Source organism: Vicia villosa, linkage group LG5, assembly GCF_029867415.1.
Source record: "Vicia villosa cultivar HV-30 ecotype Madison, WI linkage group LG5, Vvil1.0, whole genome shotgun sequence".
NCBI classification, from domain to species: domain Eukaryota; kingdom Viridiplantae; phylum Streptophyta; class Magnoliopsida; order Fabales; family Fabaceae; genus Vicia; species Vicia villosa.
In genome coordinates, this window is record NC_081184.1 from 70,749,972 (window position 1) to 70,764,217 (window position 14,246).

Genomic DNA, 14,246 nt, shown 5'->3' on the forward strand with positions numbered 1-14,246 from the left:
TAATTAGAAGGTTTGTTGAGGAGTAATTTTAAGAATTGAATTTACCAATTGAGGAGTTTGGATATATCGTATAGAGTGTCGCTGCATGATGTCAGTGTTGCATTTTCCGGGCAATGATTGGAAAATTCATATCTTGAGTTTCGAGTGTCGGATTAATGTGCCGTTTGAACCTACGAGGAGGAGGGATTGTGTTCTAATTTATGGAAGAGTTATAAATACAGTAGAGTGACCCTATGAGGGGAGGTTCTGAAGTCGGTTATGGAAGTGTGAAACTTGTTGAATAAGAATGCCTACTACCGTGATTGTTCGAAACGAAGTTGAGTAAGACATGTTGTTGATGAATAAGTCGATGAGATATTCGGTAATAAAGATGATTTGAGTACCGATGGATTTTAGTGAGAATTGAATTAATAGTAAAGGTGAAATAAACTTTGGGAACAATTGGAGTCGTAATTGTGATGCCAAAGTAACGATGAGTATAAAAAGAAGAATTGTAGGGAATTTCTAACATTTGTTGACGTGAGGAAGACTTTGTTGAGATTCCGAGTGGGATGATAATTGGACGTGAAGGATATAATAGAATTTGGATTAAAACCACGAGTTATGAATGTTGTCTTGGTCTTGCAGGCTAATTGTATGGTTTAAGATTCGAAGTGTTTTGGGATTATAAGAGTTGAAGTACCTCTTTGATCAGAAAGGGCCTAATATGAGGCGACAGAGATGATTAGAGTATTTTTCTAGGATTATAATTTTGGTTTGAATTACCATTCTGGTAAGGAGAATGTTGTGCTACTGTGTCGCGTATGAAGTCTTTAAATATGTCGGTGCTAATGATGAATGAGTTGGATTTAATCGGACAATTTTTGAGACTTGAGTTGGTATGTGAAGGCACTCCTAGTAGTGTTTGATTGGGTATGCTAGAAGATTTCTAGTGATATTCGTGACGAGATTAGAGAAGGTCAGGAAGATGATGTTGAGTTGATCGGTAGGTTGACTTTGAAGTACCAAGGTGAAGGCGGTGGATTCATAATCAACGAGAATAATATAATGAGGTTGAGTGATTGGATTTGTGTAACCGATGTTTTGAGCTTCGGAAGAATATTCTAGAAGAAGGACACTATAGTGAATTATTGAACTAGGACGATGTTAATGAGTTCGAGTGCAAACCCGGAAAGGACACTGTTATGTAGTAACGACGGTTTATGCTTAAATATGATTTTTAACTATCTATTGACAAATTGAGGACTTGATCACCCTTAATCTCTTGTTGGTAGTAGACGGAAATCATATAAATGAGATGAACTTGTTTTGTTACCTTAATGGTATAAGATGTGATGAATACTAAGCCGTGAGAATAATCACTCACTATGTTGTGTGAACTTATGAAGAAGTGAATATGGAAGAGTGTAACATGGTGGATGATGACTTAAGACGGGTAAATCAGAGTCGCACAGCGAAAGTGTGATGTGGAGTAGTGTTATGAGTACTACTCGCGGGAAGTAAGGAATTAATATGTCGGAAGCCTACATGGAGAATATGTATTGATCTATATGTTGGGTTTGGAATTCAGTGGATGTAAGGATGTCGTGTCGGAGAATTATAACTCTTTGAATAATTGCCGAGATGATGAATATGTTATTACGGTTGTACGTAGTTAACGAGTATGTATTCGGCGAAATTAAAACGAAGAGTTGATACTATATGATGTTATAATAATTTTGTTTCGTTGTTAAGGTGATATTGTGGATTCCAGATATAATGAGGAATTATACTCTATGAGGGACGAAGTTGATTTAATCCTTAAAGAAGAGTGAGATTCAGTTTGAGCTATTATGTAAGCAATGGTATATCTAGGCCGATGAGTGTGATTATAACTACTTGTGTACACTCATTCCGATGGTGGAATGTTTAATAGAGGAAGTAAATCAGGAATTGGTTCGTTGGATGCGAGTAAGGATTGCTAAATGGTAGATTAGTACCATGAATGATGAAGAATGATTCTTGAAACGAATGAGTAAAGAGAGTCGGAATCGGGTAAAACTCAGAAATCTAATTGATATAGATGATTGTGATGAGTAGTCAGAGTAGTGCGGAAAAAGCGGAATGTAATGTGTTGGATAATTGCTGGTGTGACTTAAGAGGAATCAGATAATTGGAATTCAATAGTATGGAAATATGAGTATTGAGATTCTTGAGGGAAGCGGTTGGTGAAAAATGTAAGTATTACATTATCACTTAGATGGAAAAGTGTGTCTAAGGTTGGTATGTTTGGTAGATGGAATGCATTACTGCAGTGTTGATCAGTGTGATCATACTATGGATTGTGTAATTGTATTACTCAGTGGATGAGCGTATGGTATAGGTTGTACCTATGTTCTGTTGTTGCTAATCTTTTTGGAGATATAGCGGGTGGTATACTTTGGATAGTCAAAGGTGACGTAAGAACTGGGATTTGAATGTATGAAACATGTTTCCTGTTGGTTATGTTAATTGGGATTGACTGATGGTACTGTTAATTGGGAGCTGGAGAGTCAGGTGAAGGACTCTTATACGAGCTGGTTACTTGAGGTATGTTTTCGAGGACGAAAACTCTTTTAGTGGGGGAGAGTTGTAACACCCCATATTTTCTAATTTTAATTTAATCGGAAATTAAATTATTATTTGGAATTATTCGGTATTTTGTGGAATTATTTGGAAAGAATTATGAGATGGGCTATTGGGCCAAGTGTGATGTTAAGGAATGAGGGGGTGCTATGTTAGTAAAGGTCTTATTCCAATTAAAGTTTATTTTATAAAATAATAAGGCATGGAGAATAAGAGAAAGGAATGTGAAAAGAGTTTGGAACACGAAGAACGTGAAAGAGGAGCAATGGAGGGAGAGACCAATCAAGAACTCTTGGCTAAGGTAAGGGGGGACTCTTCCGGTTAATTTCTATTATGTGATTATGGGTAATGAGATGGATTAACGTATGATTCGATTCGATTTGGTATATTGGGATTTGATATTGTTAGGTATGTTATGATTTGGGATAATTGATGAATTTGTATAGATTGTTGGTTATTGATGTGTTGTTTTGATGTATAATGATGTGTGATGAGAAATTCGATGATTATATGCTTGTATGCGACGTATGGAATCGTTTTTGGGTGAAAGGGATGTGAAATCGCAGAGTCTGAATGCAGACCCGTAATTCTGCAAAATCGCCAGGTCGCGCCGCGAACCACTGTTTGCGCCGCGAACCGTTGGGCAGAAAACCAGGAAGTTGTGAATACGCTCAGGTCGCGCCGCGAACCCGGTTGGCGCCGCGTGCTGTAGCGATAATTGTTTTCTTTGAAAAATGTAAAAATGTGTAACTTTCAAACCGTAAGTCCGTTTTAGACGCCGTTTTGGACGTTGTTCCTTAAATTGAATGTTCTACCATATAAAATAAATATAACAACAATAACTTGATTCTATTTTGAAAAGTATCGTTTTCTTCAAATGCGGTTTATTCTTGTTTTACGTAGTTGATGAGGTGCAATGGTTTGTTGTTTGCATAATTGAATATGTGCAATGATGGGTGTTGTTATAATGTGATTGCTTCTGCTTGTTATGCAAAATGGATGTTGTTCATGGTAAATATGGTTATCATGTGTTTTGATGAATGATGATGTAAATGCTCTGTTATTGTTGGGTTGATTTGTTGTACTTGGTACACGATTGTGAGGAGTGCTATTGTTGTTGCACTGTGTGGTGAATGTTTTATCTGCTATGTTGTGGTTGTAATTGGTGTTTGTTATACATATATTGTTGATGTAAAATATGTATTTTATTATGGTTGAGAAACAACATAACTGTGTGTGGTTGTTGATTATTGTGGTGGTTGATGATTATGATATCTGGTTGATTAATGTTGATGATGAGCATGTTATGGTTGATACATGCATTTCATAATCATGTTGTGGGCTGTATCCCTTATGGTGGTGGGACAGCGGTAGCTAATTCCCATTGTGTGGAATTGGTGAGAGAAGTAGCCGAATCTTTATGGTGGTGGATCGGTGAGATGGGTTATCCCATGTTTGGTACCACATGCATATAGTTGCATTTGCATTAGGTTGTTGTGTATAATTATAACATGAATGGAAGATTGTCCAATGTTATAATATTTGATGACGGTGTAATTGTTATGGTGTTGTCTTTTGGTAATGTATTCTATTATTGTGTGAACTGATGAATAATAGATGTGAATCTGAATATATGACAAATTGGGTGAATGATATATTATGATGTTTTGTTGCTTATGAATGCATAACATTGATTAATTGAGAATGAGACTCACCCTTACTTTGATGATTTCAGATTGGCGAGTAGCGGCTTTTGGCTCGGTGAGGATTAGCTCATGAGTCAGTTTATTTGGTATAGCGTCGGTGTCATGCTCTGATATTGTAACACTGGGGGAACGTTAGATTAGAGTTTATGATGATACTCTATCGTGATGTTATTGTATTAAATTATGTGGGATATTGCATAGATGATGTTATGCTTATCCGTTGATGAATTTTCCGCTGTGTGAACATGAGATGTTTATGTATTATGACAGATTGTTCCTTAGTGAAAGCATGACAATGAATTTGTGATAATTTGTTTTGAATTGAATTGTGGCACCCTTGTTTTCATGTTTTACTCTGAAAATTATTTTATTAATTTCTGCGGGGTTTAGAAGGGTGTTACAGTCTGGATGATGTTTCTACAAGAAATCTCTGGAGAAGATTTCGCAAGGATTTTCAAGTAGAAGCAATGGGAGTACAGAAAAGACTAGTGGCTGCTGCCCCTGGTTACCCTGGTTACCTTCTGGAGGAAGATAATGGTATATACTACCATCCTCTCAGAAATTGTGTTGCTGCTGAGGAGAAGCCCTTTGTGGATGAATTGGAAGTAGCAAGACTCGCTGCTGCATTGGAAGCCAATCCTTGCAGGGAGATCGTGGTCTGGATACCTCAATATCCTGTTCTACTTGGGGATTTCAAGACTCTCTTTGACTTTCTGAGGGAAAACCCATCTAAGGAAGATCCAAGCTTGGTCATTCCAGAAGTTGTTGACCCACCAGAAGTTGAAGGTCCTTCTGCTCCCAGGAATCTAGCTGCCATTCTTCAGGCACTTGAGAATGGAGACTCGGAAATTCCTGCTGCAGAATATGGAGATGCTTCTATGCAAGAAGCAGATGCTGAAGATCATGTTGCTGAATCAGATCCTGTTGAGGAAATCCCTGCAAATGATCTATCCATGGAAGCTACAGATCAAGTTGCTATTCCTGTGGTTGAAAGCGGTGAAGCTTCTTCTGATGAATCTTCTCGTCTTGCAAGGACTCTGGAAGAAATTCAGAAGAGACAGGATGAGCAAAGCTCACTCAATGCTGAGTATAGCGCTTTCATGGTGAGGCAAGAAGGACACAACAATAAGGTTCAAGAGATGCTGACCAAGATCTTGTCAAGGCTAGGGCCATCTTAGATTGAGTCTGTATTGTTTCCTTCTTTTTGTTGCATCTGTCTTTGTGCATCTAATCTTACTTATCTTCATGTACTTCTGTACCTGCTGTTTGAACTTCAATGAAATCATCTTCTTCCTCCGTGTGTTTCGTTTTGTGTGTCTCTGAATCTTTTTTGTTTTTTGATGATATGACAAAAAGGGGGAGAAATATGTGATAAATGATTTGATTTAATCAGTTGCTCTTACTAACAAAAACTGCAAGTTCTATATGGTTTAAGTGTTTTGCAGGTATAAAGCAGTGAAGAGAATCTTCAAAGCAAACACAAGAAGCAAAACCATAAGAAGTGTTATTCTGTAAAAAGAATAAGCTCATGGAAACTGAAGCAAGCCGAGTGCTGTCAAGCTTCAGAAATCAGAAGCAAGAAAGAAGAATGAATCAGAAGCACTGATAATAGAATTTAATCCATATCTGTCTATTTGCTTTGACAAAATTCTATTTGCTCTGATACATTATTTTAGCCTATATGGCTCTGATACATATCATGTGTTCTAATATACATTTTATGTTCTGACTCGTTCATGCTGACTTTTGTCGTTTAGTTTTTGTTCTGTAACATTTCAGGATGTAGAGATGCTCTGATGATGCTCTGGTACATTCAACAATGTTCTGATACAAATCTAGCATGAAGTGATGTTGGTAGAAATTCAAGCTCTGAAGCTATCCGAGGGAAGCAGAAATCAGAAGCTGCGAATGTTCTAAAGATCCAGAAAACTCAAGTTCTGAAGCTGTCCTAGATGGAAGCAGAAATCAGAAGCTGTGAATGTTCTGAAGATCAAAGAAATTCAAGTTCTGAAGCTGTCCTGAATGGAAGCAGAAATCAGAAGCTGTGAATGTTCAGAAGATCAAAGAAATTCAAGTTCTGAAGCTGTCCTAGATGGAAGCAGGAATCAGAAGCTGTGAGTGTTCTAGGGATCTAAAGAAATTCTAGTTCTGAAGTTGTCCAATGGAAGCAGAAGTCAGAAGCTATGAATTCTCTGAAGACAGAAGCTTATATGATCGTCTCTACCGAAATAATCAGGGAAGTCTTTTATTAAAGTTCTTCGAGTATTTATTTTAGGGGGAGATTATTTATCTCAGGGGGAGATTGTTAATCTCAGGGGGAGACATATTCATATGCTTATGCTATAGCTGTGTAATTTGTCTTTTGCCGTCTGTTCTTTCTGATCGCAAATTCATATCATTTATATATGTTTTTGTCATCATCAAAAAGGGGGAGATTGTTAGAACAAGATTTGTTCTGATCAATTATCTTAGTTTTGATGATAACAATAATATGAATTTTGCTTAAGATAATATGGTACTCTAATCCAATGCAATTTCCTTTTCAGGAAATATATAAAGAGTATGCATAATTCAGCGCTCAGAAGCTTTGTCTCAAAGGGTTCAGCATGCAACATCAGAACATGGTCTGGCAAGACATCAGAAGATGGTCGAAGCAGAATCAGAACATGGGTCTATGGAAGCATCAGAAGAACAAGAGAACAGAAGCACTGAAGTTCTGATGGTATCACGCTCAGAAGCACTTCAAGGTCAGAAGATCAGAAGATGCTATGCACCAAGCTGTTTGACTCTGATGATATTCAAACGTTGTATTCACAAACATCAGATCAGAAGGAAGTACAAGTGGCAGGCTACGCTGACTGACAAAAGGAACGTTAAAAGCTACTAAAGGCTACGTCAGTAGACACAGCGTGAACAAGGCTCGAGGTAGTTGACAAAAGCGTATAACATTAAATGCGATGCTGTACGGAACACGCAAAGCATTAAATGCACTCAACGGTCATCTTCTCCAACGCCTATAAATATGAAGTTCTGATGAGAAGCAAGGTTAACGATTCTGCACCAAAACAACTCATATTAAACTTGCTGAAACGCTGTTCAAATTCAAAGCTCAGAATCTTCATCTTCATCAAAGCTCACTACATTGCTGTTGTAATATATTAGTGAGATTAAGCTTAAACGTTAAGAGAAATATCACAGTTTGTGATTATCGCTTTTAAGAAGCATTTGTAATACTCTTAGAATTGATTACATTAAGTTGTAAGGAACTAGAGTGATCGTGTGGATCAGAATACTCTAGGAAGTCTTAGAGGTTATCTAAGCAGGTTGTAACTAGAGTGATCGTGTGGATCAGTATACTCTAGAAAAGTCTTAGAGGGTATCTAAGCAGTTGTTCCTGGAGTGATCAGTGTGTGATCAGAAGACTCTGGAAGACTTAGTTGCTGACTAAGTGGAAAACCATTGTAATCCGTGCGATTAGTGGATTAAATCCTCAGTTGAGGTAAATCATCTCTGCGGGGGTGGACTGGAGTAGTTTAGTTAACAACGAACCAGGATAAAAATATCTGTGCAATTTATTTTTATCTGTCAAGTTTTTAAAGCTACACTTATTCAAACCCCCCCTTTCTAAGTGTTTTTCTATCCTTCAAGTGTCCCTAGGCCCTCCTGGGTAGCCCTGCTCCTCCTCCTCCCCGTGCGGAGGCTCAACATCAGGTATCACCTCCTCCTCCACCTCCTCCTCCTCGTGCCTGCGCTCGACATCAGGTGTCACCTCTTGATGGGAAGAAGACACCTGAGCCAGTCTACTCCTCGATCTAGATCAGGAACCAGGCCCATCCATCTGGACGGGTACTCGTACTCGGCCCCGTCCTTGTGTCGCTGCCAGCTGTGACGTCCGCTCGCGTCTAGCTGACGCTGTTTGGGTCTCTCTGCTCTGTCTGAGTCGTGCGGGGTTGCCTGCCATATTTCTGAACAAAATTGAAATCCATAAGAATGCAAACAATCAAGAAAATTAAAAAAACTTTCTGGGTTAATTTCGGAAGTACATTTTTGAAACTGGTCAAGGAGGTGTTTTCGGAAATGCACTTCCGAAACCCCCTGCGAACCCCATTTTTGCAGAACTTCCAATCATTGCCCTAAGTGCTTCAAAAACAAATTTTTACTACCTAAACAACCTTAGTGACATATAATAACTAAACCCCATAACATTTCAATAATTTCTAACAACCCTACTATGCATTTCAATCCTATAGTTGAAGGATGTAAAACTTACAAATTGGAAGCTTTGAGACTTAGCCTTTGAGTGGTCTTTGAAGGTTGTAGAGCAACTTTGGAGAGTGAAGTTCATGTAGTAGGAACCATAAATGGAAAGATTTTTGAGTTTTAGGGTAAAATGGAAATGAGGGAGGCTGTTTTGTTTAAACAGCAAAACGCGCATTTTTTCGGAAATGCATCTCCGAAATGTTGTTTTCGCAAATGCATTTTCGAAATAGTATTTTTTTTTAACTTAAAAAAAGGTGATTTCGGAGATACATCTCCAAAATCACTCTTTTTTTAACTTCGGAAATGCATTTCCGAAATAAAAGAGCATTGTGGGGATTTTACCGCGGGTGACCAAGAAGGATAGGAGGTCTATAAAAAAATTTCCTAAATTTTCACATATATTAAAATCGCTTTCTAAGTTTGTATTAATATATTTATTACAAATTAATTTAATAATATAATATGATAAGATAAATAAATCACAAATTTTTTAATAAGAATATCCTTTTGTGTCTTTTTGTATTTATCAGCTAGTGTAACAGCTAATTTACCGAATACTCAAATTAACTTATCAACTATCAGTCATCAGCTACCAGTCACCAGCTACCAGCTAATTTTACCAAACAGAGCCTTAATCCATGTCACTTTCAACCACTTATTCAACCATCCATTACAAGCTTTAAACTAAAGAAAAATATTTCTAACACCTCCGTTGCAAGTGGTCGAAGAGACGCGAATGACCACTTTAAACAAATTTTATTTTTAATTGACTAACTTTCAAAACCAATGATTTGTATTTTTAAACAAGAACGATACAAAACAAGAAACTTGAAAAGTAAGCATTTTTATAATAAAGACACAAGAATAAAATTAAACAAGATAATCTGATTACAAAATCATGCAAAACATGCTTAGACATAATTTTTTAAAGATTATTGAAATACTACTCAAAAATTGAAATACAAAGTTTCATATCTTAAACAAAATTACTATAAAGCAACAATGAGAAAATTTGAGACACTTCGGTTATAATAGTCTCACACATAGTGTTCTTCAAAAACTTAAAATTAGAAATTCAGAATCAATTAAGTATCTAATACTCCCAGTCATCATTAGCATATGTATCTTCAAAAGTGTCTACATAAGCTAAACCATTATCATCATCATCGTATAATAAATATGGAAGTTGTAAATCTTTGATTTGCTGATGGAGTCTGTTGTCTAAACTTTGACTGAAACGATAATGAACACAATTTTGTAGATGAAGAGAATCAAGAAGAGGACAACCATCAAGAATGGCTACCAGCTCATTATTACCAATACAAATTCCAGAAAATGCCAGATGGCGTAACCCGGGCATTGTCTTTGCAATAGCAAACACCTGATCAGCAAACTCGACTTCAAAGTAACAATGTATGTTGAGTTTTAGTGACTTCAAAGAAGGGCAACATCGACCAATAGCTTCAAGAGATCTCTTAGATAAATATTTGTCTAATGAAATGTCTAGCTCCTCTAATAGTGAAAACTTCTTTACGAATTCCTCCAATCCCATATTTGAAATGCCATTACAGTTTGAAATTTGTAAACGCCGTAGATAACTTGCCCTGTAACGAATTAAGAAGATTCTTATAATATACAATTCATCCGAGTTCTTATTGGATAAAATTAAATCATACTTAAGAAAATATTGGAAAATATATAAAAAAAAAATGTTCCTACCACACCTCTTAATATAAGTATTAAGGGCAACTATGTTCCTGCTTATTCTATACTAGAAATAACACAATAAACAAAACATGCTCAACGTCAACTCTATTATTATCAGTAACACTAGAAATATACAATAAGCAAAATAAAATTGATGCTTATTACCTATGAGCCATATATTCGAGGAGGTCATCGGTCCCAAATGCCGAAATAGCAATGCCTTCAAGATGACTGGAACTTAAATCAATAGCACAGCGACAAATTTGATCCAAGCAGCTACGATTAAATCGAATAATGTGGAAACTACTCATATCAATGGTACGCCACATTAGAGGGTCCTTGCAAATGTTCCACCATAGAGGACAAACATTACGTGCACTTGTCACAATTTCAACTGTATCAAGTCTTTGAAGAATGTTCTTTGTCAGGTCTATTGGAAGTTCAAGCCAGTTTGGTTTTTTTATTCTCTTACCTTTAGCTTTCTTCACATGGGACGACATTACTATGAGACGAAAATGATACTAATAATTTGAAGCAAATTACCCACATTATATAAATAAACAGTAATGCCTTCAGACCCTTTCAATTTGAAGTGGAAACATAAATTTGGCAAACGGTCATATTTTTCAATTAAATTTTACAGTCGTACGAGATCATTTCACTACCCAAGGAGCCTAGAAAATATGTAATGTAATTTACTTGAAAATTGTATAATTAATAATCCAACTCTTAGATTTAAGATTCATAATTTTGAATTCAGATCATGTGTGTTTTATTTCAGAAATATTTTTAAAAAGATTAAAATGAAATTTTATAATTTTACCCTTGTAGCATATACAAGACGGAAAATTCTTAGGTGGACACGTACCTAAAAAATTATTTTACACACAACCAATTACAGAATTTTAATTAATTAAAAAAAAATACTGATTTTTCTCTCTCCTTCATAATCTCAACCATCACATGAATCTAATTAAAAACAAAATTAAAATTAAAATAAATTTAAAAAATACTCTTTCTTATTGGTTGTGCCTAAGAATGTGGATTTAGGGTCGTGTCCATGCAAGAATTGCTCATATAAGACCTGCTTTAGATTTTTTTTATCTCTTTTATAAGGCTCTATGAATTTTTAACTCTATTAATTATTTCTTTATTATACATTATTTTTTAATCAATAATAATACTATGCTGAAAATAGAGGTGGCAAACAGGCATGTCCGTCCGTTTAGGTTTGTTCTGCAAAAAAAAAAAAATAGCGGAGCATGGGCGGACATAGCTAAGGGTGCAGGCCTAAAACTTTGGCTCATCCCACAAAAAGTGAGGGCAGAGTGGACTAAGCCGGCAGGCACTACACCTTTTAAGTCTAAAAATGTAACATTTATGTTCATTTATTGGTGTTAGTTCTTTTTCTCTTTGTAGCTTTTGGTACTCTTGTCCCATTTGATCCTATAATTCACTTTGTTTGGGCTAAAAACATAAGTTAAGCCATTTCGTTCAATCAAATCCAAAACACAGCCTTAATCTAATTACGTAATTGAATAAATATGCCTCGTCACTTTGATTACAAATCTAGAACACTCGGAAACCACAAAAAGAAATTCATAATCATAAATAAACAAAACAAAAATAAAAAACACTTAAAGTTTACTTGGAGATTAATACATGGAAAAAAAAAAAAAAACAATAGACTAATACTAACTTTTATCATCAATCATAAGGATCGTAAGAATCATCGTCTATTACAGAATCCCTATAAGTTACGCGATCCTCATCCCAATAGTCATCATAAACTGGCTCTGGGAGTAGCAAATCTTTAATCTGATCAATGCACTTTTTCTTCAAACTTTCATCCAAGTGAAGATTATAGCATGCTCGAATATCAAGAATCTCAAGATGAGGACAACCGGCAAGAATCGCAAGCAACCCAGCATTAGTGAGCGAATTTCCTGGAATTTTAAGATCACGTAATCCAACCATTGTTTTTGCAATTACAAACGCTTCGTCATCAAGACCACCATCGATAATACAATTACTCCCCGATCTTGCAAATACTAGAATTGTTAAAAGAGGGCAACATTGGCCAACAACTTCGAGAGAATCCTTCGATAAGTTGAACCACAAAATATTCAATGCCTCTAGCAGCGGAAGTTTTTTTACCGCTTGACAGAAACCTTCATCAGAAATTCCATGGCAATTTATAAGCACCAGGCCTCGGAGATTACTAGCACTGCAAAATTTTGAATAAAATATTAAAAATATGTTTGATCAAGGCCTAATGATACAACTCCTGAAAGCAAAACAAAAAATCGGTATTAACAGTTACAGTACTTGTCAGCTATGAATTGGAGAAGATCATCAGTGGCAAAGCCATCAATGAAAATGTTTTCTAAATGACCGCAACTTTGTTTAATAGCATAATAGCAAATCTCCATCGCCTGCTCATAAAAATCACCAAGACTGGTCATTTGGACAGTGCGCCACATGAGAGGATCTTTGAAAATGTTCCACCATAGAGGACAAACATAGCGTACACTTGTCACAATTTCGATAGTATCGAGCCTCAGAAGAATGTTTGCTGTGATGTCTCTTGGAAGTGCAACCCAATTCGGTATAGCTGTACTCTCACTTTCGGCTTCCTTTGGAGCAACTGAGCAGGATGCCATAGTATTCGATAGTGTGGAGTGGAGAAGTATTTAGTAACGTTGGTAGATTAAATAAGTGAAGAATTTAGAATCTAGATAACTTGTTGTCCAAGTAAAACTAAGCATAATCATTAAGAATAAGAAAGAAAGCAAGTACCCCACCACCTAAGGATGCTTTAAGTTACTTAGCCATTAAGCATATGTATTCCAAAGCCTATATAAAGGCATAAAGGCATGCTAAATACTTCAATCGTCTCCTAGAGTAAACATTTTTTTATTATTATAGTTAGAAGAATAGTTAACCAAAATGAAACTCAATAAATAGGAATATATTTAGGTTGTGCAAAGTTTTAAAAAATAATTAATTGTATAGATTTTAATAATGAAATTTAAGATCATTACTAAAATAAATTTTATTAGTTGTTATTCCTTTTGATGAGGAGTCTTTTATTTGATGACACTCAAATTCTTAACATCATTAACAACATGAAGATCGGTATCTTTCTGATTGCCTAGCTTAATTAGAGAGAAAGGTACCTCCACACACTTCAATCTAACTTATTTAGAGAGAGAGAAGAGAAGGGTACCTCCACACACTTCAACACTCTAGTTAGTGACTCTTAGATATAAGAGGTATTGAATTATTAAGAATTGTAGTGTGTACTATATTGATGTATGTTATCATTTTATAGATATTTTATTGGGGTCTTAGAAAGTTCTTGTCCTTCAGGACCATTCATGTGGACATAGGGTTTGCACTACAACAAAAAAAACTCATTGAACTTCTTCAAATGTGACAGGACCATTCATGTGGACATAGGGTTTGCACTACAACAAAAAAAACTCATTGAACTTCTTCAAATGTGACAGGACCATTCATGTGGACATAGGGTTTGCACTACAACAAAAAAACTCATTGAACTTCTTCAAATGTGATTTATAACCAGGACCATTCATCACTATCTTTTGGTGTTATTTTTTTTAAAAGTATATGTACAAGAGTAATAGTATATATATAAGTACATTGGTGCAAATGTATATGGTATATCTTATGGTATTGTTTTTAATTGGATTGAAGCTCCAATTTGTGAAAATTTGGTGCATATAATCTGGTGCAAATTGTGGTAAAAAACCTGGTACAAATTGTGGTTAAAAACAGGTGCATATAAAATGTATAATACAAACAACTCTATTTTAATTAATTTATATAAAAAAAATTGTATAGTTCAGACAGCACTTTACACTAAAAGCGCTGCCTAAAGAGGCTTTTTTTTAAAAAAAATAGTTTGGGAAAGCGCTGGCATAGGGGCCTTTAGCAGCGCTTTCA

At 35.8% G+C, this 14,246-nt stretch overlaps 2 protein-coding genes across 2 annotated transcripts; both read right to left on the reverse strand.

The window, feature by feature from the left end:
* Window positions 1–9,663: 9,663 nt before the first annotated feature.
* LOC131604814 (putative F-box/LRR-repeat protein 9) lies at window positions 9,664–10,777 on the reverse strand. The gene is made up of 2 exons (XM_058877230.1): window positions 10,443–10,777; window positions 9,664–10,174 (listed from the first exon to the last, which is right to left on the reverse strand). The coding sequence occupies exons 1-2, from the start codon at window positions 10,775–10,777 to the stop codon at window positions 9,664–9,666; spliced, it is 846 nt and encodes a 281-aa protein (XP_058733213.1).
* Window positions 10,778–11,904: 1,127 nt separating this feature from the next.
* On the reverse strand, window positions 11,905–13,008 carry LOC131606731 (putative F-box/LRR-repeat protein 23). Its single transcript, XM_058878883.1, has 2 exons — window positions 12,606–13,008; window positions 11,905–12,504 (listed from the first exon to the last, which is right to left on the reverse strand). Exons 1-2 carry the CDS (start codon window positions 12,938–12,940, stop codon window positions 11,985–11,987), a joined length of 855 nt encoding a protein of 284 aa, XP_058734866.1. The 5' UTR covers window positions 12,941–13,008; the 3' UTR covers window positions 11,905–11,984.
* Window positions 13,009–14,246: the final 1,238 nt, after the last annotated feature.